At 34.3% G+C, this 23,147-nt stretch overlaps 1 protein-coding gene across 2 annotated transcripts in view; it reads left to right on the top strand.

The window, feature by feature from the left end:
• The window catches only part of LOC116847997 (glycogen-binding subunit 76A), a 119,164-nt gene that overhangs the window by 23,405 nt on the left and 72,612 nt on the right, over positions 1-23,147 (top strand). The window contains exon 1 of one of the 2 annotated variants that reach the window (XM_032823653.1): positions 6,567-17,825. The exons of the other annotated variant lie outside the window; for it this stretch is intronic. Within the exon in view, the coding sequence (XP_032679544.1) occupies positions 17,757-17,825 (69 nt within the window). The 5' untranslated portion in view covers positions 6,567-17,756. Of the gene's footprint in view, positions 1-6,566; positions 17,826-23,147 lie in introns of those variants that run through there. 2 annotated transcript variants of the gene reach the window in all.

Below are 23,147 nucleotides of genomic sequence, written 5' to 3'. Positions count from 1 at the left end.
ATATGTATATATATATATATATATATATATATATATGTATATATATATATATATATATATATATTTCTTCTACTTCACAAGAATATTAAATTAACGAAACTTTAACGAAACTTTAACTTAACTTTATTGAAGGAAATATTGGTTCGATTTTATGCAGTAACCAAATTGTAGTTTTATTTTAATATTTTTAATTAAAAAACGCTAGACGTACTAGGTAATCAAAATACATTAAGAAGTATTTTGATTAAATTTGATACTTATAACAAATAAATTCGCTGACGGGATAAGTAGAATAGATTTACTAATATAACTTATGAAATATTTGAAATAAGTAACATCTATTGTGTATAGAGTATAATTTTCTATGTATACAATCGTGGATAGAAAAGTCCGATTTCTTAAGTTTTTCGGAACGTATCCGGTCTATTGGAAAAATTTGTTTATGCACAGAATTCTCCCATTGGACAAGACAAATATGTTTCGAAACTCATACAAAAATAACGGACAACCTTTCGGCCCACGGTCGTACATATTGCCGTTCGATTCGTGACTTCGCGAGACGTACCACGCACGCAATGCAAAACAACATTCACACTTCGGCTCAATTAGCACGTTGCATCGGTAGTGCAATACGCACCTGGAGATGTACGTATAATTTCGCGTCGATGAATCTCTTGATACAACGCGATAAGAGTTTATTTAGTTCTGACATTTTTTCCTCTTTACATGTTCGTGTCGGTCTCTCAGCTACTCAGATTGCACTTATCGAAATTACGTGAAAAACAGTTTTGCTCCATATGAATGAAGTTTAAGAATGTTATGATATAATTATGTAACAGTGGCGCGTAACATTCAGCAAGATCGATCTTCGCCGCATTGCAATAAGCGGCGTTCGCCACTTAAGCGTCCCGTAAAATATTTTCCGTAACACTCATCTATCATTGCAAGGTTAATTACATACATGATTCATTAATGCAATGAAGCGTAAAAGTACGATTTCTATTACGTGATTGCCAACAATTAACCTCACCGACTGCGAAAGAAAGGAAGAATTCGTGATTTATGATCGGTTTAAATCCGCGCGCGTGTAGATACCACGGGCATCTTATTAACTGTCTCATTAACTTTTTTGTAGAAAGAGGCGTGTGTTAAATTTGTGTTATATACCTTATGCATTTGCGACGTCCGGCGGTCAAGAGTGCGATTGTTAACGAGGGAAATAGATACGTAGGTGGTTAAAAGGTACGTGAAAACACTCATTTGTAGGACGGCCTGAATACTTTCACATTTTGGCGCATCCGACATTCAATAAGAAAATCTATTATCCGTGAATTATTTAACATATTGCGAATCCCCTATATAGAGCGTCTGACAATCCAAGTAGGAATCGTATACGTTTCGTCAGTACGGAAAAATGGCCCGATACTGAGTCGATACCGAAAAGCGGATGTCCGGCTTTGGTACTGGCTCAATACTGGGCCTAATATAACAAAAACTGTATTATTGGTATTGGCTCCGTACTAAGGTTAGGTACTGGATAATCGTACCGTACGTGTACTGAGACGTTACCGAAAAGTCTTTGTCGTTTTCGGTACTGGCTCAGTATTAAAAAAGCTGTATTATTGGTACTGGACCTGTAGAATCAGTACTGGATACCCAAGTAAGAATAGTATATAATCTGCCAATAGAGGATATTGGGCCAGTATTGTGTCGATACCGAAAAACGGACGATACCAATATCCTTTATGGGAAAACGGAAGAGGTCATTAAGGCGAAACCTAGATCAGTGGTAAGAACGCTTGCCTTGACAAGCGGAAGACTCGAATTCGATTCCAGTCGTCGCCCCGAAGATTTTTTCCTCATATAACTATTAAAAATAGACATGTATAAGTACAAACGAGAGGAAGTCCCGGCCATGGTCTGATCTTTCTTTCCGTACTATATAGTTGTGATATTAACAATTATATAAATAATAAAAATTACTAGGAATCGATACTGATCCAGTACTGAGAATAGGTACTTCCCCAGTGCTAGGAATCAATACTTTTTTTTATACTGGTACAGTACTGATTTTCGGTACTGTGAGAGTACTGTTTTCCGATACTGGCCCTTTTATATCATCCTAATACTACAATACACTAATACTAAATCCGTACTGGCATCTGATACTATGTAACGTTTACCATAAATCAGTACTGAGCCACTTTGATGCCAGTAGTAAATTCCTACTTAGCAATTCATGACATATTCGTTGTGAGTAAAACTCATCAAACTGAACATCAAATTTCTCTACCATTTTGCGAACAACTATATAAAATTTTGAGTTTTCAATTAAAAAGACCGATGAATGATCACGTGCGATATGTGGTAGATGAATTGCAATAGCGACGTCTGCCGTCGTGTATAATTTGACATTAAGTCAAACTGAGCAAAAAAATCCTCTTTTTGCAAATAAGCGTATACAATTTTAATTATTAATTAAAGAAGTTTGGTACACGTTTGTGCGCGATAATGAGTCAATTTCCTTTAAGTAATAATGAAGAATGCACGTAATCATTTACAAAATAGTACAAGACTTTTTTGTTCAGTTTGACCCAATATACGAACTTACAATGGCAGACGTCGCTATCTACTGTATCGCGCGTGATCCTTCATCAATTTTCTTTAATTAGTAAAATAAAATTAATAAAATAAAAAGTTAAAAATAAAAAATTGAAAAGGTAATTTATTTACAAACATTTCTTTTTGATTTTACTATAACGTGGAATACTCTGCTATACGTTAACATTTGTACTTTCACTCTGTATAAGCATTCCTAATTCTATACACATCAAAAGCGATGCAAAAGACGAAAGCTACATTATGTCAGTATGCAGCATTCCCTTCAGGCTATTAGAGAGCTAAGGCCGATCTATGCCAGAAGTTGATCACTCCTCCGTCAAAAAACCGTGCTCGACGACCGCGTCGATTGACTACCAGTTGCAAATGACCACCGACCATCGATAATAGTTAGAATTGAATTCTCAGCAGTGGAGAAGCACAACTGCGTTCAAACTTAACGTGAGTCTCATCTTCTCGCCGATGCAGTAAACACGCTGGGCAATACCCCGCTGTCTATTAGTGATCCATCACATTCCGCGTCCGACAGGTCAATCATTAGGCGATGGAAATAATTATAGTGGCAGGATTAATGGTTATATATATATATATATAATTTTGTTTAACATAATATATATTTTTATTATAAATAAAATAATATAATTTATTATATATATATATATATATATATATATATATATATATGTGTGTGTGTGTGTGTGTAATATATTATTTTATTTATAATAAAAATATATTTTATGTTAAATAAAATTACATATATATTCGTGATTTTTTTTTACCCATTATTCTTCTTTGTAAATTTCTACTATATATAGTTGTAATTATCCTTGCGTGTTGATAAAGTAGGGAAGACTGAGGCGGATAACGCTGATGTGGTTTTTTTAGTATTTATCTTGAGAGCAATAATGGGTAAAAAAATCGCGAAATAGTCCTTTTGGAACATAAATATGTTTTTTTGAGTTTTATTAAAATCGGAATAATATTACAGTTAAGAAATAGAAAAAACTGACTTAGTAAGAGCAACCTAAATTTTCGAACATTTCGGAATGTACTGTTTTGTATTAATATTTTTTAACGTGACTGAATAAAATTAAACGATGTGTTAACTAAAATGAAACTTATTGTAAGTATATGATATACTGTTTCTAATATATAAATGCAATTGATAAAATAATTGAAATAGAACATATGGGCATACGAGGTAAAGTTGGTCCGTAATTAAAAGCCAGCAAAAGGGCTGTGGAGACCTCTCGCGGAAACTCTAAAACTACTAATCAGGATATATATTTTATATGTGGCCTTCTTTTGTTACCCTACGCTACTGGACGATTAAACCCAATATCAGGATAAGATAGCTATTTTGGTTATTATAAAACAAAATATACGGTTAATAGAGTTGTGGCAGGCATTAATATACAGAAGAAGGTTGTCTCTATCATGTTTATACGCTTAGTCACAACTATTAGTTACCTGAGAAGTTGTAATTTCGAAATTCTAAAATATAGGGCATCTGGCTCCAGTCTTCCCTATCAAAGCGTGACTAAAACTCTGCGACTTTCTGAAATTCTCTCGCGTTTCGTGCGACAATACTATGAAATTTCGTTGATCTGTACCTCGCAGTTTTTGTTGTAAATCGCGCGCGAAGTGCACGGTTGCACCTGCCAAGTGAATAATTCCGTCACGTAAATATAATACTGCGTGATGCGCGGCGGTAGAATTTTCCTTACCGCCTAGGCGTCATTGAATATGTACCAAGTACATGGACGAGAGGGTATTTTTAGTAAACTTTATTGGTAGTGGCCCAATCACATCTTTCTTTAAAGGATCGACAAATTTGATATTAAAGGACTCCATTATCGTTATGATCATCCATTTCACGGCAAATTAATTGTTCAGAGTAATGTCTTACTTGAAAATTTTACAGGCAAAATATTGACTCTCTACAAAGTTTACGTCGTATTGGTTGCACAGAATTACAAATACTTTCATACAATGAAACTATTTGCAAAAATGAATTGAGGCTTTGAATTGATTACTCAATATGTGATAAAAATGATAAAAAATTTCAGAATTGACATCGGGAGCTGACAGTTAGCATAAATATTTGCTTAATCCAAAAGTTCTGTAGCTTGTAGGACTTGTAGACAGAAAGAATATCCATAATTTTTGTGTGAGTTTCGGAATGCATACGTCTTGCTTAGAAGAATTATCACATTGAGAAGCAAATTCTTCCGTTGGACAAGATTGATACGTTCTGAAACTTTTCACGCAAAAAATTACAGATAAACTTTCTGTTCATAAATTCTTTCTGTCCAACTTTTTTTGCAAGTATATGTCCGTATGTTTGATTCGCTCAAGAAAATTTCAAAAAAGATTGTTGAACCTTTGCAACTGAATTTAGAAGCTTCAAAATATATCGATATGTTTGCAAAGAAATTTCGTTGTATGTGTGAACATGTTTTCGCTAAATATGATAAAACAAGACATATATGTAAGAAATAAGTAAAACAACACATATATGTAAGATCTACAGAAGTATCTTAAAAGTATATAGACACTTATGATTTCTTTAAATGGTTATTTATTTTACTTTATCAAGTTGATATAAATAAATAGCTATTGACAAAAATCACAGTGTCTATTTATTTTTAAGATGTCTATACATGTACAAGAAATACAGAAAAGATAGCGTAAGCAGCGCTTATCTGACATGACATTGCGGAGATCGTTTCTACATTATTGACATTCTCGGAGTCATTATTTATTTTGGCATTTTCATAGATATTGGATATTGATATAGTGGAACTTTTATATTTTGCATTATTTTTTTATTAATATTTAATTGTATAGAATTGTAAATACTTACACAGCGTAAAAGTAGAAAAACTAATGAATGGCAGAGTATCCCACGCGTCATATAAAAAATAAAAAAACTTTACAAATAGGACATTTTTAATATAATATGGAACACTCCGCCATTTATTAATATGTGTAGTTTTATTCTGTATAAGAATATTTGCAAAATTCTCTCTCTCTCTTTCTGTACAACCAAATAGAAAAACAATGCAAAAAATGCTGCATTATGTCGATATCCAGCTTCTTTTTAAGAGAATTTTAAACTTTTTTTATCGTGTTTTAAACTTTTTTATCGTGTTTGTTATACATACATACATTCGTTATACATACATACATATATAGAGTTCCAGATTCTCTTCCGCAATTTTTGGGAATGTAGAACGGGTTGAGGTGAAAAGTCCTATACTGTTTTGCAATATACGCAATAATAGTTGAGATATTAATTAAAAAAGATTGGTGAATAATCACACACGATATGGTAGTTATATGCTATTGTGTGTTTGTACATTAGATCAAATTGAACGAAAAAGCTCTATATCATTTTTCAAATAACCATGTAAATTTTTAGTTATTAATGAAAGAAAATTGTTGTATAATTGTGCGCGATAATGCACAAATCTTTTTTAATTAATATCTAAAAATCTACATGGTTATTTACAAAATGGTAGAGAACTTTTTTGTTCAGATTAACCTAATAAGTATACAATGGCAAACGGTAGCTTGTCTACCATATCATGCGTGATCATTTACATATACATGATCTTCTTTAAGTAATATCTTAGATATTAAATTTTTTAAGTAATAACTTAGATATATAAAGAGATTTATTGCAAATGTCGCAAAATGGTATTGGATTTTTATGTTTATCAATCTATTCTACATTTTTACAAGAATTGCGGAGTAGAGTCTGAAACAACCTGCACGCACACACACACACACACACACACACACACACACACACACACACACACGCACACGCACACGCACACGCACACGCCAACACACACACACACACACACATATGTATATGTATGTATAATATAGAAACATTGATATATATATTTCGATTTTTTTATGCATGTGGTTTTATTGTATAAAAATATTTGTAATCCTATGCAATCAATATGACATAAATTTTGCAGAAATAAATCAGTATTTTGTCGGTAAAATTTACAAATATGCCAAGAAAAGAAAAAGAAAGAAGAAAAAAGAAAAGAATTGAGGCGAGCGCCACCGTTGAGTAGTTAAACGATCGTCGCGAGAAGAAACTACGGCCAACAACGTGTCGTGTCGATCGTGTTGATCGTGCGTGACGATTCACGGTAGGTCGGCGCGTTCCTGTAGACGGCGAGCGTCCGACAGAACCGGGCAGGGAGTGGTTGCAGTCGTCAAGAAAGGGAGAGAGAAAGAAAGAAAGAGTGAGAGGGAGAGAAGAAAGGGATAGAGAGAAAGAGAAAGAAAGAAAAGAGAAAACAAAAACGAGACGCATGTAGGAGAAACAAGAGGAGGTGGAGAGGGAGGATTGATTCTGTCTCGCGGTGCTTCGTCGAGTGCAACGGCCAATCAACCGATCGCAATTTTTGTCCTCCCCGCGGCGCGCCGGTGGTAACATCGCTCGTTATTAACACTGTAATCGCGACGACGAGCGAAGATTATGTCATTGCACGACGTCGTCTGTCGGGGACACCCGGTATGTGCTGGACGGGAGACGGCAGGGTGTGGCAGTGCGAAAGGGCGAAAATGCGCTTCCTCAGTGAGAAAGACGGGCGCATTATCGCGTGCAACGCGTCGTATTTTAGTCCGCGACCAGTTTGAGTTGCGAGCGCAAGAGTGTGTGCGCGCGCGAGAGAGAGAGAAAGCAAAAGGAGAAAGAGAGAGTCTCCCGCGTATCTCCCGCGAAAATAAATGCGCGTGCGACGACGATGTTGCACGCGCACACGTGCAGTCGCCCGGGCCGCGAGCTGTTCACGGAGGGGCATATCACCTCCGCAGAAAACGCAGCACGCGTATGACCTTTGGAGATAACCATTGAAAAGAGATATCTCGATATTGTCGTTCGCCGGATTTAATCGCGAAAACGCGCGAGGAAGCGTCATTATGAAACGCGCGAACGTATCGCTCGACTAATTTGGTCGACTCGGTCCCTTGCGAGTGACTCTTCAAGGCCCATATTAATAGTCGTTATTTATCTCAGGTGAGGTACACCTCTACTGAGGTGAATTCCTTCTAACTCTTTCTTTAATTCCTTAACTCTAAATTAATATCTAAATATTTTCCTTAAGACAAATTGTCAAATAACGTCTATCACATACACATTAATAATTATTTTCTGATATTTGTCTCATGTACAATGCTAAGATTTTTATTTAAAGTCAAGTCCAAGTTCTTCGGTTGAATTATGTTATATGTGATATTTGTATTTGCAATAATGATTCAACTGAAAAATTTTCATCTAACTCTGAATGTTAGTTTGAATTCCAACCTGAATTGCAAGTTGAATATTTCACTTAAGACGAGAGTTTCAAGTAATAATTATTAATGGAATGCTGAAGTCGATGACGAACTCGAAAAATGTCGGTAACGCAGAGACGATCGTCATTAACATAATCACGCTTCGTGTTTCGTATTTTTGGTACATACGGCGTCATGAATGCTTTTGGATACGATTTTCAGCTTTATATATAATATTTGAGATTGAAAATTGATAAGTAACTCTGATTATAACAGTAAGATTATAATGACATTAATTATAACGATTTTAATTTTATTCGTATACACATAAAGTCGAAAATCTTGTAACTCTTTAGAGAATGTTCGGGCATCCATGACGTCGTGTGTACATACAGAACTTACATAAATGTATATTGTTTTGTTTTACTATATTCAGCGGAAAACCTAACCATATATATGTAGAAATCTTTCTACAAACTTTCTATATATTTCTTAGTTTCTCTAAATTCAATTGCAGAGGTACAAAAAATATATGTATATATTAATATATATATATCCTTTGAAATTTTTCTCAACACAGCAAACACACGTTCAATATATACAAGCTACAGAACTTGTATCAAGCAAATATTTGTATATGATATAATTTATCACTAACTGATAGCACGAGATGTCAGTTTTAAAACTTTGTATCGTTTTCATCATATATTGAGCAATGTTCGGATTCATTTTTGCATGTACTTTCATTGCGTAAAGATATTTGTAATTCTATACAGCTAATATAACATAAACTTTATAGAAAAATGTCAGTATCTTGTTGGTAAAATTTTCAAGTGTATGTGTATATGAAGCATCCAACAAGTCTAAATTTCTTACGGATATAAGTCTAAATTTCTCGGATCGAAATTTCATTGAAAGCGAGTGGAAATTTACTCGATGCAGTCGTGAAAATATTCTTACTTAGAATCATAAATATTAATGTTTAATTATCTGCTCTTGTGTCAACGTAAGTTCACGAGTCCAATTGTTATCTACTATTTTTATATCCGCGTAAGTTCACAAATTCTTCTATCATCTGTCGTTTTTAAATTCGCGTAAGTTCATGAGGGCAATCGTTGTCTGTCGCTTTTACATCTACGTTAACGAGCTCAATTGTAATCTACTCTATAAGCTGTTGGAGCAACAGCATTTATTATTTCATCATTGTGACACAATGCTAAAATCGTAGGTAGTAGATATAAGTTTCTGTAAGAAACATGCAGTCGTTAAAGTGTTAACTCAAATTTAGAATGAGTACTTTTAATCCATACGGTGATTTTTTCAATTGATTAGAGTGAATTTGTTCCTGTGACGGTGGAGTATGTACAAATCGGTAAAATAGTCTTAACATATATTATAAAATTATATTCTCGAAATTATACCCTTAAATATTACCCTTGAGCGCATAATATATTTCTTATGGAAACATAATCATGGTTCGGAAATAATATGCGTTACTCGCAATGTTATTATTGTTATAAATTACCATTTCTCAGTAATGACTTGGAAACAGCGTTATATTTTTGTTAGTAAAGTAAGGAAAACCGGGGCTAAAGTTGACTGAGCGAGCTATGTTCGAAATAACAAACACAACACAGAAATGTATGTACTTAATTATTATTATTTGTTATTATTAGTTATATTATAATATTAATTAACTTTTAAACTATTCGACGTTGTTTGGGTTTCTCATATTTAGAACATATAAACTTAAATTATCACAAATTGTTGAGGATATGAAATCAGAGGGAGAAGGTGGAATGTCCAGGTTTTTCTCTCTTTCTCTCTCTTTCTTTCTCTTTCATGTAGCCTATATTTTCCGTAGAGTCTTAGACAGTAACTATGCAAAATCCAAATCCAAAGAATTTGGGAGTTAACAGAAAACTTGCAGACAGATAATTTGCGTAGGCAAATTGAGAGTCGGCAATGACTTTCAATTTTGACAGTTTGGTGAACTAAATTTATTGCATGTTTAAACCGTTCTGCAATTGACTATACATTATACATTATTCACTTTTCAATTTCGGATGAAATTATTCATTCAACAATTTAAAATGCAGAATTTTTTAGTAAAAAATCATATGACTTTGAATGACTCGATTGTCTACGTACGGTTGTTCTACATTTCAAGTGGGATTTTGCTCGAAGAAATTCAGAGAGAAGAATTCGATCGAATGCCGACTGCCAACTTCTTCAGTTGCAGCGTGAAGTAATACGATAATGGGCGCTATAGATGAAGATTTCGTGAAAGATCACTGAAGGTCAAGCAAAGAATGAGATAGTGACATTGATCTTCACGGGCCTCGATTCTCGAGTATTTTTAGGATGATCAATTGTCTCAGATTTTGCGACATCCTGCATTTCGATTCTTTATAGAGGCGTCTCGCAAAAATTCTGCATGGGATGCTATTTGTCACGCTTTTTCACACATGATGTAAAATAAATAATATTAAAATACATAGTAAATAAGAAATATATGTACTTCGTCATCGACGATTACAATTGATTTATCGATGTTATAAAATATGCATTGATTCATTCGCGTATATATATGCTTTCAAAGCCCAGCTTACTGCGTTCATTTGCTCAAATGTTTTAATTAATTGCTTAAGAACTAATAAACTTATAAATTACGATTAAACTTATAAATTTTATAAAATAGTATATGAAGTTTATCTTTCTCTTTATTTTGACTGCCTCTATCTCGGTTGGTTAGTGATTTGTCGCACCTTTTGTGTGTGTATATATACACACATACACACACACACACACACATACACACAAGGTGGTCTACATAACTCTTTAACTACATTATTCTATGATATCTCAGAAATTAAGAAAGATACGAAAAAGTGTTTCCAATAAAGTTGTAGGATATCAAAGAAGGAAAAAAGTCATTTATTTGACCTTGGAATGATCTTGAAAAACTTTGTTCAAGTCTTTAAATTTTTAAATGGCATCATCGATTTTTCAGTATAAATTAATTTCTCTGGTTATTCTGCGTATAAAAGCGTACTGGACTAAAATCATTGAAAAGTGAATACTTTCAGAGTTATTTTATCTTACTACTATTAATTATTTTATCATACTACTTTTCAATATAAGATATGAATATAAGATATAAGATATGATACTTTTCAATATGAGATATCTTTTAAATTATTCACTTTTCGACTGTATTTATCTATCATCATACGTGTTTGCGGACATACAAGGCTGTGTTATGTTTAATGCTAACCTGAAATTTGAGTAAAAGTTTACTTCTCTACTTATACGTGCGTCTTCTTCATACAACTTACCTTTATTTAAAAGAATCAATAGGTATACCTATATATGTATAATAAGCAAGAAGGTACACATGTACATACATTAATTAATATTAATGTACATTCATTAATATTACAATATATTTTGTAATATGATAATCAATGAAAAAGTTCCGCTCTATTAAGACGGATATTTCGTGATTGGCTGATCAAGAATTGGTCACCGTAGGTATTCCGTGTGTGTATCAAGCATCCTCGTTCGTTTTCCGTCTTAAAGCGAGGATGTTTAGGCTCAGCCTAGAGAGTTGACGTAGGTCGGGTACAGTTACGTCTGCCGGAGATACCGCCGCGGCGTGGGCGTTTCGCGGCCTGTCGCGGTGGAAATCGATGAAATCACGCGATAAGATCGATAGAAGGAGGTCCGTCCTGCGGCAGGAAGCGAGACCGTCGCCGCCGCCGCCGCTGCATAATTTAATAATATTACGGATCTCCCGCGCCACGCTGATTTACAGCCTCTCTTGTCGCATCGAGAAGCACATCGAAAAAGAGCGAGAGAGAAAGAAAGAGAGAGAAAGGGGGAGAAAGGGAAAGAGAGAGAGAGAAAGACATGATCGTGTATACTCGGTTGCACCATCGCACTGGCTATGTAACGTGCACGATCGCGTTATCTCGTTTTGTTTTGCGCGCGTCTCATGTACGAAAATAGTCATTACTTCGGCCGAGCTGCACCTAATCGCGCCTCTCTCGTAAGAGAGAGACTCTGAAAATCACCGTATCGATTGTCGATTTACGACGCGAGAGTGGTGTACACGCACGACTTCTGTCTTTCTGGGTGTGCGCGCAATTTCAGGCATGGGCGCGCGCGACGAAAGCGGATGCGCCATTTCACCGATCGCCGCGACGCGTCGAAATAATCCGGCACGTCGCTATCCGGATAATAGTCATGTACTTTTTTCTAAGAGCGGAAACGTGAAGAGTGAAAAATTTCACGTGATCTCGACGACTCCAGCGATCAAGTAACTTTTCGAACAATGAAAATGTAAATATTTTTACTTTTTACAAATTCATGTTAAGAGAAAAGTTATATGATCGATATATCCTGGGCAATAATCATGTAACTTCTTCTTAAGAGTAGAAATATGCACATATGTGAAAAGTTTCACTTAAATTTGACGATCATAACGATCATGTAATTTTTTGTACAATGAAAATATGAAAATTTTCATTTTTTATGAATTCACGTTAAGGAAAAAGTTACATGATCGATACATCTTAGATAATGATCATGTAACTTATAATGTAAATTACCATATAACTTTTTCCTAAGAGCAGAAACACATAAAAAGTGAAAAGTTTCACTTAAATTCGACGATCATAGCGATCATGTAATGATGTTTTAAATGATGGAAATGTGAAATTTTTTAGGTGGAACTTTTCACTTTTCATGTTTCCGCTCTTAAGAAAAGTTACATAATCTTCATTCTATAGGCGATATTTTGCTGAAGTCAGCACATCAGAAGAGGCGTTCCAGAATGAAATAACGACATGGTGATATGCTGACGCGGAAAGGATTTCGAGTATATATTTTTACCGCGCCTTATCTTATCAATATTAGTATCATTTTTACTATTGTCCCCCGTCTATCTTGGACTCACGTGAAGAAGATCGTGTTCGCCTTGAACTTGTTTTCATACTGAAATGTTGCGCTAATCAGTCGGCATTATATAATACGCGGAGTCATAATATTTACGTTCGTGTGTCTCATTTATTTTGATCTCAGTGTGAAGTTGGTGAAATGAGACGTCCTGGTCGTCCTTTCGAGAGGAGAGCGCCGTCTCGCACTATCAATATGTTCGATTGTAAATCCTAAATGTAATATACGAAATATTTCTTATGATTACGAGATACATAGTGGAGGTTAAGATTATTGTTATCGATTGTTGTTGCACCAGATGTCTTAACGTCTTAACTAAGATTACTCATATGATATCCAATCTATCACACATGTATATGTAAGATTGAAAATTGCAGGAGATTCTAATGAATTGTACTTAGATCGATTTGCGCTTGAGGAAATGCGCTGAATAAATTATGTCTTAACTACTACTTATAACAAATATAAGTGTTCAGGTGCACGTGATACTTGTATGTGGATGTTCATCATTACGTGATCGTCTAATCTATATGACTCATATAAACAGTAGGCGCCAAGTTCATGATGAAATAAAACGTTTTTAGCGTCAGTTGTAGATTATAAATTCTAAATACGGAATTGGAAATGTTCTTACGATTATAAAATAGTAGATGGAAATTAATGTTGCCAACAATATCGTTATTATACGTTATTATACCTTAATTAAGAAGGTTTTATTCTCTAATCAAGCAGTATTTTATTAATAAAATCGCGCACGATTGTAGATCTTAAACGCGGAATTGGAAACGTCTTTACCATTATAAAGAGATATATAGAATTAGAATGGGAATTGATGTTACCAACAACATCGTCATTATACATAACTTAATCAAGAAAGTTCTACTCTCTTATTAAGCAAGCAGTATTTTATTAATAAAATCGTTTAAAATGACTGAAAAAATAATTTTATAGCAATTTTAGTGTAATAAAATTCGTAAACGTCATAATATTTTATCGTTTCTTTATTTTAAAAGTTATGAAGTGTTTTATAAATACGACAAAATAAAAGTTGTAACACATTTATTTGATGTTAATACTATTAATGAGAAAACGATATAAACATGAAATGTATTTGTTATTGTATTCGATAAATAATTAGTTTTATTTTATTTGAATTTGAAATGTATAGAAGTTATGTTAATAATATAAGTAAATAATATTAATAATATAAGTAAATAATATAAATAAAGAAATAATTATATAAATGACATTGAAGTTATTACATTAAAGTTATTATAGATTTGACGCTAATTTATCATGTATATGTGCTGTTACATTTCCATTTATATATTATCAGTTTGACGAATATTTTTATTGAAAAATCTAAATTTCCTTTCAGTTTGTTAGTAAATTTGTGTAATATTTTACTAAAATGTTTAAATGTTTATTTTATTATTACAAGTTTTTATATAAATTTCTGTTTTATATATAAGTATTTTAAATTACAAGGAATTTGATGTCTAGATATGCTTGCACAATACAAATTTACAGTTAAATATTTTGGAAACGGTACTATAAAAATGACTGAAATTTCTGTCACACGTTGTTAGTTTCAATTAATTTTTGCATCATGCACATATAAATGAACTTTCATTTAATCAAATGCTAGAATCCTTTTAATATTGTATCTACGTAATAAGAAAAAAATACTTTGTTTTTACGTTGAAATCCATAGATAAATAATATTTATCTATGGAAGTTTTTAACATAGCCGCCTGCTAATTAAAAATATTGACGTTGTGTTACTTTGACTATTCTGCATAGAGTTATTTATATTTATTATTTTTAAGTGCCAAAATAACAAAATTGATATGTAATATATGCATTTTTTGACATATTTTACATATAAAATGTATGGATAAGTTGCATTATTTGATAACATATTTGCCTCGTATTAAATTAATACAAAAATCGGAGTAGATTCATTGGAACATGTGAGATGTGTTAAATTCAACGCAAAATTTTTTGCAATGCAGAATAATTTGCATGATTCAATCTACACATATATATGTAAGGGGATAAAAACCGTAAGAAATTCTCCTGAATGTTACTTGTATCAATCTGCGTTTGAGGGAATCCATCTCAGCGTCTACATATAAATTACGCCTCAACAATAATAATAAATACCATTGTATATGTATAAATATTGTATATGTATGTATATGTACAATGTATATGTACCAATGTATTTTGATGTTTATTGTCGCGATCTAATTAACGCGATTTATGTAATCGGTATGAACAATACTTTTGCGACAAATAAAAAAGCCGCTTTTTGGCGTCGGTTCAATGGTAAAATGGAAAGAGTACAAGGTTGCGTTTAGTGCTCCAACGTCTGAGATACTTTCCTTGAACGCGAAAACGTCTCTAAGAAAACGTTCTAACTGAAGAAGAAAATGTTTGATATTTGTAATCACACAGAGAAATAATTGCTATAAATAAAAAAAAAATTTTTTTTTCTAATTAAATTCTATATAATATTTTCACCGGACATTGTAGAGTAAATATGATGTAGGGTAGACTTTTTCTATAATTTCTTAGGCAATTAATTGTTTTGACTGACTATAAACATGATAGAGGCGATCTTCTTTTATGTATTTACACCTGTCACAATTCTGTTAATCGTATATTTTGTTTTGTAATAATAAAAATACGAATATGCAGCAACATAGTCATCTTGCCCTCTATTGGGTCCAATTGTTCAGTAGCGCAGAATAAAAAAAGAAAGCCACATATGAAATATATTGATAGTAATTTTAGATTCTCCACGAAAGAGAGGTCTTCACAGTTCTCCTGCCGGCTCTTATGGGCCAACTTTACCTCGCCCGCCTATATACTCTATTTCATTCATCTTATAAATAAAAATTGCACTTATTACCAGAAACAGTATATCATATATTTGTAAGAATTTTCATTTTAGCTAGTAACACATCGCTTAATTTTATTCAGCCACGATAAAAAATATTAATATAAAATTCCAAGATACTCAAAAGTTTACTTTGTTATTACGAAATTAGTTTTTTTCTATTTATTAATTGTAATGTTATTTTAATTTTAATGAAACTCAGTGAAAAGTATTTATGTTCTAAAAAAAACCATTTCGCGATTTTGTATCCACTCTGCCTCTCAAGATAAATACTAAGAAAAAGCACATGAGCAAAACATATTTCTGGCCATGTAGCCCTGGTCTCTACTACTTCATTATTAAAAGAATATATTCACTTTAATCGACTAAAATACTCATCCTTAGAGTCAGAATCCACTTTAAGCTTGAATGAAGCTTTTACTCTTGCAATTTTGACTAACAGTATTTTCATTATTGCTTCGAGTGAACGTACTACTGCTCTTCTCTCGTTTTAAGTGAGATTCCATTTAACAAAAAATTTACAGAGTAGATCAACTATTATGTTGTTCTCTTGTGGGATCCATCTCCATCTCCATCTTCACTCCAATTTCCCTCGGCAAAAGTTCGCACGAACACGAATATATCGCCGGTCGCCTCTGGGTCCTCGCGACGTTACACGTTGGACCCGACGAGATCCGTCGATCCTCGCGACGTGAAGTGCGCTAAGTTATCAGTCGCCTTACAAGCGGTTGCTATGCGATATGGAAGGGGTGGCCGGAGTCACCTACTAGCTCCGACCAGTGAGAAGTCAGTGTGCGTAAGCCGGCCGGTCGTGCCGGCTCCTTTCCTGTCGCTGCTGCTTTCTCGTGCACACTCTCGCACACAAACACACACACACACATACATGCATAGTCCGCGGAGAACTGCTCTCCACGCGTCGCTCCGAAAGAGTTCTGGCACGGCCGTGCCGGCAGGAGTATGCCGGTACCAATTGATCGGCCGCCGGTTCGCACTCGATCTTGAGAGATCAATCGCGATCGCGAGAGTTGCGCGCGGAATGAACACCGCGCGATAGTTTTTGACGCCTGAACGCCTCCGGGTGTCCGAAAGAATTCGAGAATCGCTCCGGGCAAGGTCGTGGGTCCGCCGAGAATCGAATCCCGTTAAAGTCTTCGAGGATAGTCTTCGTCGTGGAGCTGCTGAGCGTTCCTCAACGGAATCTTCTCGCAAGAAACGCCGAAACCGAGTCCCTCAATCTTCCTGGAGAGTCCTCTCTGGACTTCCTTCAAGGCTCACGCCACAGAGGAAGCGTGCGCTTTGAATTCCGCGCCGCCGTGTCGATCGCTCGATCCGGAGAGAAACAAGCGCGAGAAAGTGGAGGATTTGCGTTTCACGGATTCCCTTGGAAACAGGAACTCGAGCAAGAGGACAATTCCCGCGACGGAGGCGGTGGGCGTCGTCGCTTCAGGAACCCGTAAAGTCTGACCATGTCGAACTGTGGTGTCGCTGTGAAACGCGGACGAAACGCGTGCCTCTGCCTGCCATGCGGAAACGCACGTGAATAAGCGAATTTCCGATTGTTTTTGTTATGTTTTATTTGGAAACTCTTTCTTCTTGCTTCTGAGGAGTTTTATTCGACGGAGTGTGGATCTCTTATCGTTTCAAGAATCAAGCGGGTTTTATCAGTCGACCGTGAAGACACTTGACATTACTTGATACCCGGAGAATCGTAGATCGGAGATCGTGTGAGAGACTCCACGATCGTCGGCGACACATGGCGACCGTCGACATACTCTGAGCCGGCGTGAGGAAGTCGCTCGATCGTGAGGAACAATATTCGTCTTCGTGCGCGGATCCTCCTGGCTTCGTATGCTGCGCGAAATGAATTGATCGTGGCCCGCGCGTGTACACGGCGCCTGCGGCATATAATTTTCGGCGAAGGCTCGTATACTCGACGTCCGACTCTGTTTCACGGAGAAGAACCATCATGACACAGGAAGAGGAAGACACCGCGACATTCAAGCCGAAGACACCGACGGAACAGACAAGCTCGGTGGTAAATAACAGACTTGGGCGTTTACGCATAAATTATATGATATTCTAAAATCTGTATTAATAATCGTCACTTGAAACTTGTCTCATATGAGATACTCAATTTTTAATTGAGATTTAAATATAAAATTTTCAGATAAACACCATATAATGCGACGTTATATTTGCAATCGTTATTCTACTGAAAATTACATATCAACTCTAAATTCAAACCTGAAAATCTTATTAAGAATCGTCACTTGAAATTTGTCTTATTTAGATTTTAATTCAGATTTAAATCTAAATTTTTCAAGTAAACGCCGTATGATACGATGCGTATATGCGACGTTACATTTGCAATCGTCATTCCACTGAAAATTACATATCCAATTCTAAATTAAAACCTGAAAATCTCGGTTGGAGCAAATTTCAAATAGCAACTATTAATTCGGATTTAAGATCCGTATCCGTTACTTGCCTCAGGTGAGATATTCAGAATTTAATTTAGAGATGAGTGTGAGTTTTTAGCTGAATCGCGAATACAAATGTCGCATATATTATATGATTCAAGCAAAAACCTCTAACTCTAATTCTTCTAATTCTAAATTTAGATCTGAGTATCTCACGTGATACAAGTTTCAAGTGACGATTGTTAATTACAGGCCTTGCGCTCATATTGATAATTGTTATTTGTAACATTTTATGTAAGATTTTTATTCAAAGTTAGATCAAAGTAAACATAAAAGAGGCTCTAAGATACAATATAAAAACGCAATAAAAATACAATATAAAAAGGCTCATAAGAGCCAAAATCAAGATACCTGATAAATTCAAAACTTAATCTGATGAAAGCATATTTTATAGGCTTTTAATTACGTTTTTAGATTAGATAAACATTTTTCATTTATATTATAATATATTTGAGATTTGTATGTACTTATAATCTCATGATTTTTAATTAAAAATTTTTTATCTAATCTTGAATTAAAAAATCTGAGTATCTTATTTAAAACAAGTTTAAGTAACAATTATTAATAAAGATCTAAGTGTAGGCACTATAAATTATGCATGTATGAAATATCACCTATGTGAGCAATGAGAATAATTTATGGATATCGTTTAAAGAAGAATGCATGGCTTGTTTAAAAATTGATGATGAAAATTTTATATTGATAGATTAGTTTTCATAGATGTGTTAAGCAACTTTTTTTAGAAACAAAACTAAAAATAAAACTTAGTTTACATTCTTTATTATCAAGTTGTAAACATTTAAATGTTTCTTCTGAAAATTTTGTTAACAGTATTTAATGTATCTGCCAACTAATGCATTGGCATTTTTATTTATCTTTAGATATCCTGATATCAATTTATGAATGTTGTTTCTTAAACCAGTCTCTCTTTCTCTCTTTCTCTTCTTTCTCTCTTTCTCTCAGAAAGTTAAATTTATCAGTCTGTCAAATAAAGAGAACTTCATGAAATTTGTTATCTTCTTTATAAACGTTAAATTTGTAATTAATATTCAATATAGATACAATAACTGTCTCAATTTATATAATTATATACTCTTTTTTTATATATTTTAATATAATTTCTAATATTCTACAGTGTGTTTGCATAGTTTAGATAAAAAAAATATTATGTATATGCAAAATAATACAATCTCAATAATAATACAATCTCATCCTTAACGAAATCCTTCTATGTTATGATCTCTAAGAGGATCTAAGAGGATTATTTTAAAACTAAAAAGAAGAAATATTCTAATATCCCTCCCCCTAAAAACTGTAGTTGCAAAGTATTACTTCCTGTAATATATTTCATATTCTATATAAAAACTTTTTACTGTGACAGTATTCCTCTTTTAATGAAGCGGACTCTATTAGAAATCTATTAGATATCACTTTCTTCCTTTTGAATAAAAAAAATATGTTTATTTGAAAAGAGTGTCTTTTTGCTAGACTTTTTATGAAGAACAAGACTTGTTCTCTATAGATAAAAGACAAGAAATTCCTTTAACGTTAAGAATATCTCAAATTACAATAAATTACATAAAAACCCCTTAATTAAAATTAAGATCGTACTGTATTGCTTTGTAAACTTAAAAATGTGCTTAGAATATTTTCCTTTTGGTTTTTGAAGAATCCTCTCCTGAGGCCGCATATAAGAGAATTCCTCTAAGAATGAGATTATGTATTTTAGGAGAATGTATACACATCACTGCGTAGACCATACGTAAACAATTCGCGCAGAAGCAATCATGAAATTTACGAGATGACTCTGGTAAATAATGCCTGTTGATGCGCGCAGTCTCGTGTCTTCTACGATGTCGGAGCGATGTTGAAGCTTTATTCGCATACAATAGCGGCGCAAGATATCGCAGAATATTTAAATCTCCATCCGGCGCGCACGGGTGGCCGCGAGTTTACAGATTTTATAATCGTGCGTTCGATAAATTATTGATAAATTGGCGATATGCGCGTTCGCGTCGAAATTGCCGTAATCACGCGCGATAAAGGCACGTTGCGAATTTTTCGCCCGTCGCGAAATGCACATTCCGCCGCGCTGCTGCACGCGAGACGCGACTCACTCGGCGAGCGTACTATTTTCACCGCGTCGCGTCTCGTTCGTTTCGAGGGCTATGGGACGCTCTGCTAGGTTATTCCACTTGGGGCGATATACGTGGCATGAATGGATTAACATTCCATCGTAATGCGAAGGTCGGCCCGCGATAGCGGGGCCCGCTTGAACGCCTTGACACCGAAAACCGAAACGGCTCGCGTCCTGAGCAGAGACCGCTGCATTCGGCCACGATGCGAATCCATATTGTGTAATCTACATCGTCCCCGAAGGGCGTCCGATAAAGCGGCCGTTACGGTATGCAGATTCAAATCACCGTGATCTGTAATTTTGGTGACCTCTGTAGTCAGACTGTCGACGCGCAGCGAGTCCTGTATTTGTTTTGATAAGAGCTGCCTGCTCTACCGTGGCTGATTCGCGTCGTACTTGCTCCTCGTGCGATTTCGATGATCGCAAGTCTCTCGGGAGAAGCTCGAAACTCGGATGGACGTCGTGAATTTTTGTCTCTTGACATTGAACCCAACTCTTTGCAATGATGTTGCATCGGAGAGATTGAATTATCGTTTCACACCTTTTCACTTTTATATCATAGATTATCAGATATAGATATTTCAGAATAATTATATGTAATTTTTCCGACGCAATTGACGTCTAACTAACGTATAGTCTAATTAATATATTGAATATCACATTACTCATAAATGAGTGATGCTAATATTTGGATCGATGCCGCGTTATTATGTGCAATCTCTTATCTCAGGAAACACTCATTTTGGTCTTCTGAGGTTATAAAGTGCGACAAATAGTATGTTTCCCAAATATTGTTCAAAATTTTAAGAATTGATTTTTGAGGTTATTTTATGAAGAAAAGTTTATATAAACATATAGTCGCGAAAGCCTCGTCTCAGAGATAAAGAATATTAAAAATTTTACAAAATTATCATTTCTTTCTTAATAGCTCCTAAACAGAAAGAGTTTTTTTTCAGGTCAGTAAATAGGCAGGATATTTTATGGGCTTTATTTTTTTAATCTATAGAGTAAACCAGTTATTGGCATTTCTTTTATTATTGACACTTTAGAAAAGCTTGGTTTTTCTTACAACCAGCGGCATCTACTCATGACTTTAAAAAGTCTTTTTTGAAATCAGAATGTAGACAAAAAGCATAATTGCAATCGCATGAAAAACCAAGTGTTTCTAGAGTGCCAATGACTAAGGGAGATGCCAGTACTCGTGTGGTTTACCCAAGTCACCGTTTTATAAGAAATCATTGGCGTAGAAACGGGGTACTAAGTACTGCTGTCCTGAACTTGTGCGTCGATAGACGGAATCAACAAGGAATTATATATATATGTGTGTGTGTGTGTGTGTGTGTGTGTGTGTGTGTGTGTGTGTGTGTGTGTGTGTGTGTGAGTGTATGTGTGTGTGTGTGTGTGTGTAACTGTAAAAAACTTTTAGTAACATGTTATTTATGCGTTATGTTTCTGTTATATAATTCTAATATCGTTTTGAGTGGGAAGTTGTAACCAACGTATATGTTAACGTACACGTAATATTGCACATTACACATTATGACAATTACGCATTATGACAATTTAACACTTATATTATTGTATTATTATATTATAATATCTATTAGACATTCATCTTTAAAATGAGCCCTATCAGCATAGATATTCAAGGGACATCCAAAGTACGTCCAGAGTACGTCCTGGAAATGTTTCTATGTCTTCAGGACATCTCTGGGATGTCCTCAGGAGATCTTGTGCTGTATGGGAGGTCTTTGAAACTACTCAGTAAACACCAAGTAACAATAACATATTATCAATGTTACAATTTCATATTCAACAATATAACTGTTATATAACACACACGTTATATAACTGTTATTATTGAGTGGGAAATTGTAACATTGATGTTATGTTACTTGGTGTTTACTGGGGGTATATATTTATATATTTATTTATTTTTTAATAAAATAATTTTAACAATCAATTCCTATAATATTGGACAGTATCTAAGAAACATCTTGTATATGTAGGGAAGACTAGGTCTAGTTGATTCAAGGAATATGCCATACTTTGTTTATATATTTATCGTGAGAGAAACAAGGAAAATAAAATTACAAAATATTTCTTTTGGGACGTAGATGCTTTTCCTTGAGTTTTATTAAAATCAGGATAATATGAAAGTTAAAAAATAGAAAAAAATTGATTTAGATGCAAGAGTATATATCCCATATAACCAAAAATATATATTCACTCACACGAGAGCATTTCAAAAGATATTAATATCCCAGTAAACACCCAGTAACAGTTATATAATTATTAGTTATAATTTTCCGTTATAACGCGTTATATAACAGTTATATTGTTGAGTGGGGAAAATTATAACTAACAGTTATATAATTGTTGTTTGGTAGGATTGTCTATATCGTGAATGAATAAATTTAAGCGATATGTTATTAGTTAGAATAAAGTTTCTTGCAAGTGTATGATATATTGTTTCATGTAATAAAAGCAGTTTTCATTTGTAAAATGATTGAAATCGAGAATATAAATGGATAAGATACAGTTGGCTACTATTTAACTGTGGAGATCGATCGCGGAGACCCCGGAACTACTAATTAGGATACATATTAGGTGAAGTAAAAAGTTCTGAGCGTTTTCCGCTAGATGTCTTTAGTGAGCCATATCTCACGATGTATACATCGCATCGGGTCATACTATACGGCGATTTAAAGATGACATTACGCTTCAAAAAAAGTTCTGT

Source organism: Odontomachus brunneus, unplaced genomic scaffold, assembly GCF_010583005.1.
Source record: "Odontomachus brunneus isolate Ranch 3 - 2012 unplaced genomic scaffold, Obru_v1 Obru_scaffold_086, whole genome shotgun sequence".
Lineage (NCBI taxonomy): Eukaryota > Metazoa > Arthropoda > Insecta > Hymenoptera > Formicidae > Odontomachus > Odontomachus brunneus.
This window is presented reverse-complemented; position numbering and strand designations above follow the sequence as displayed.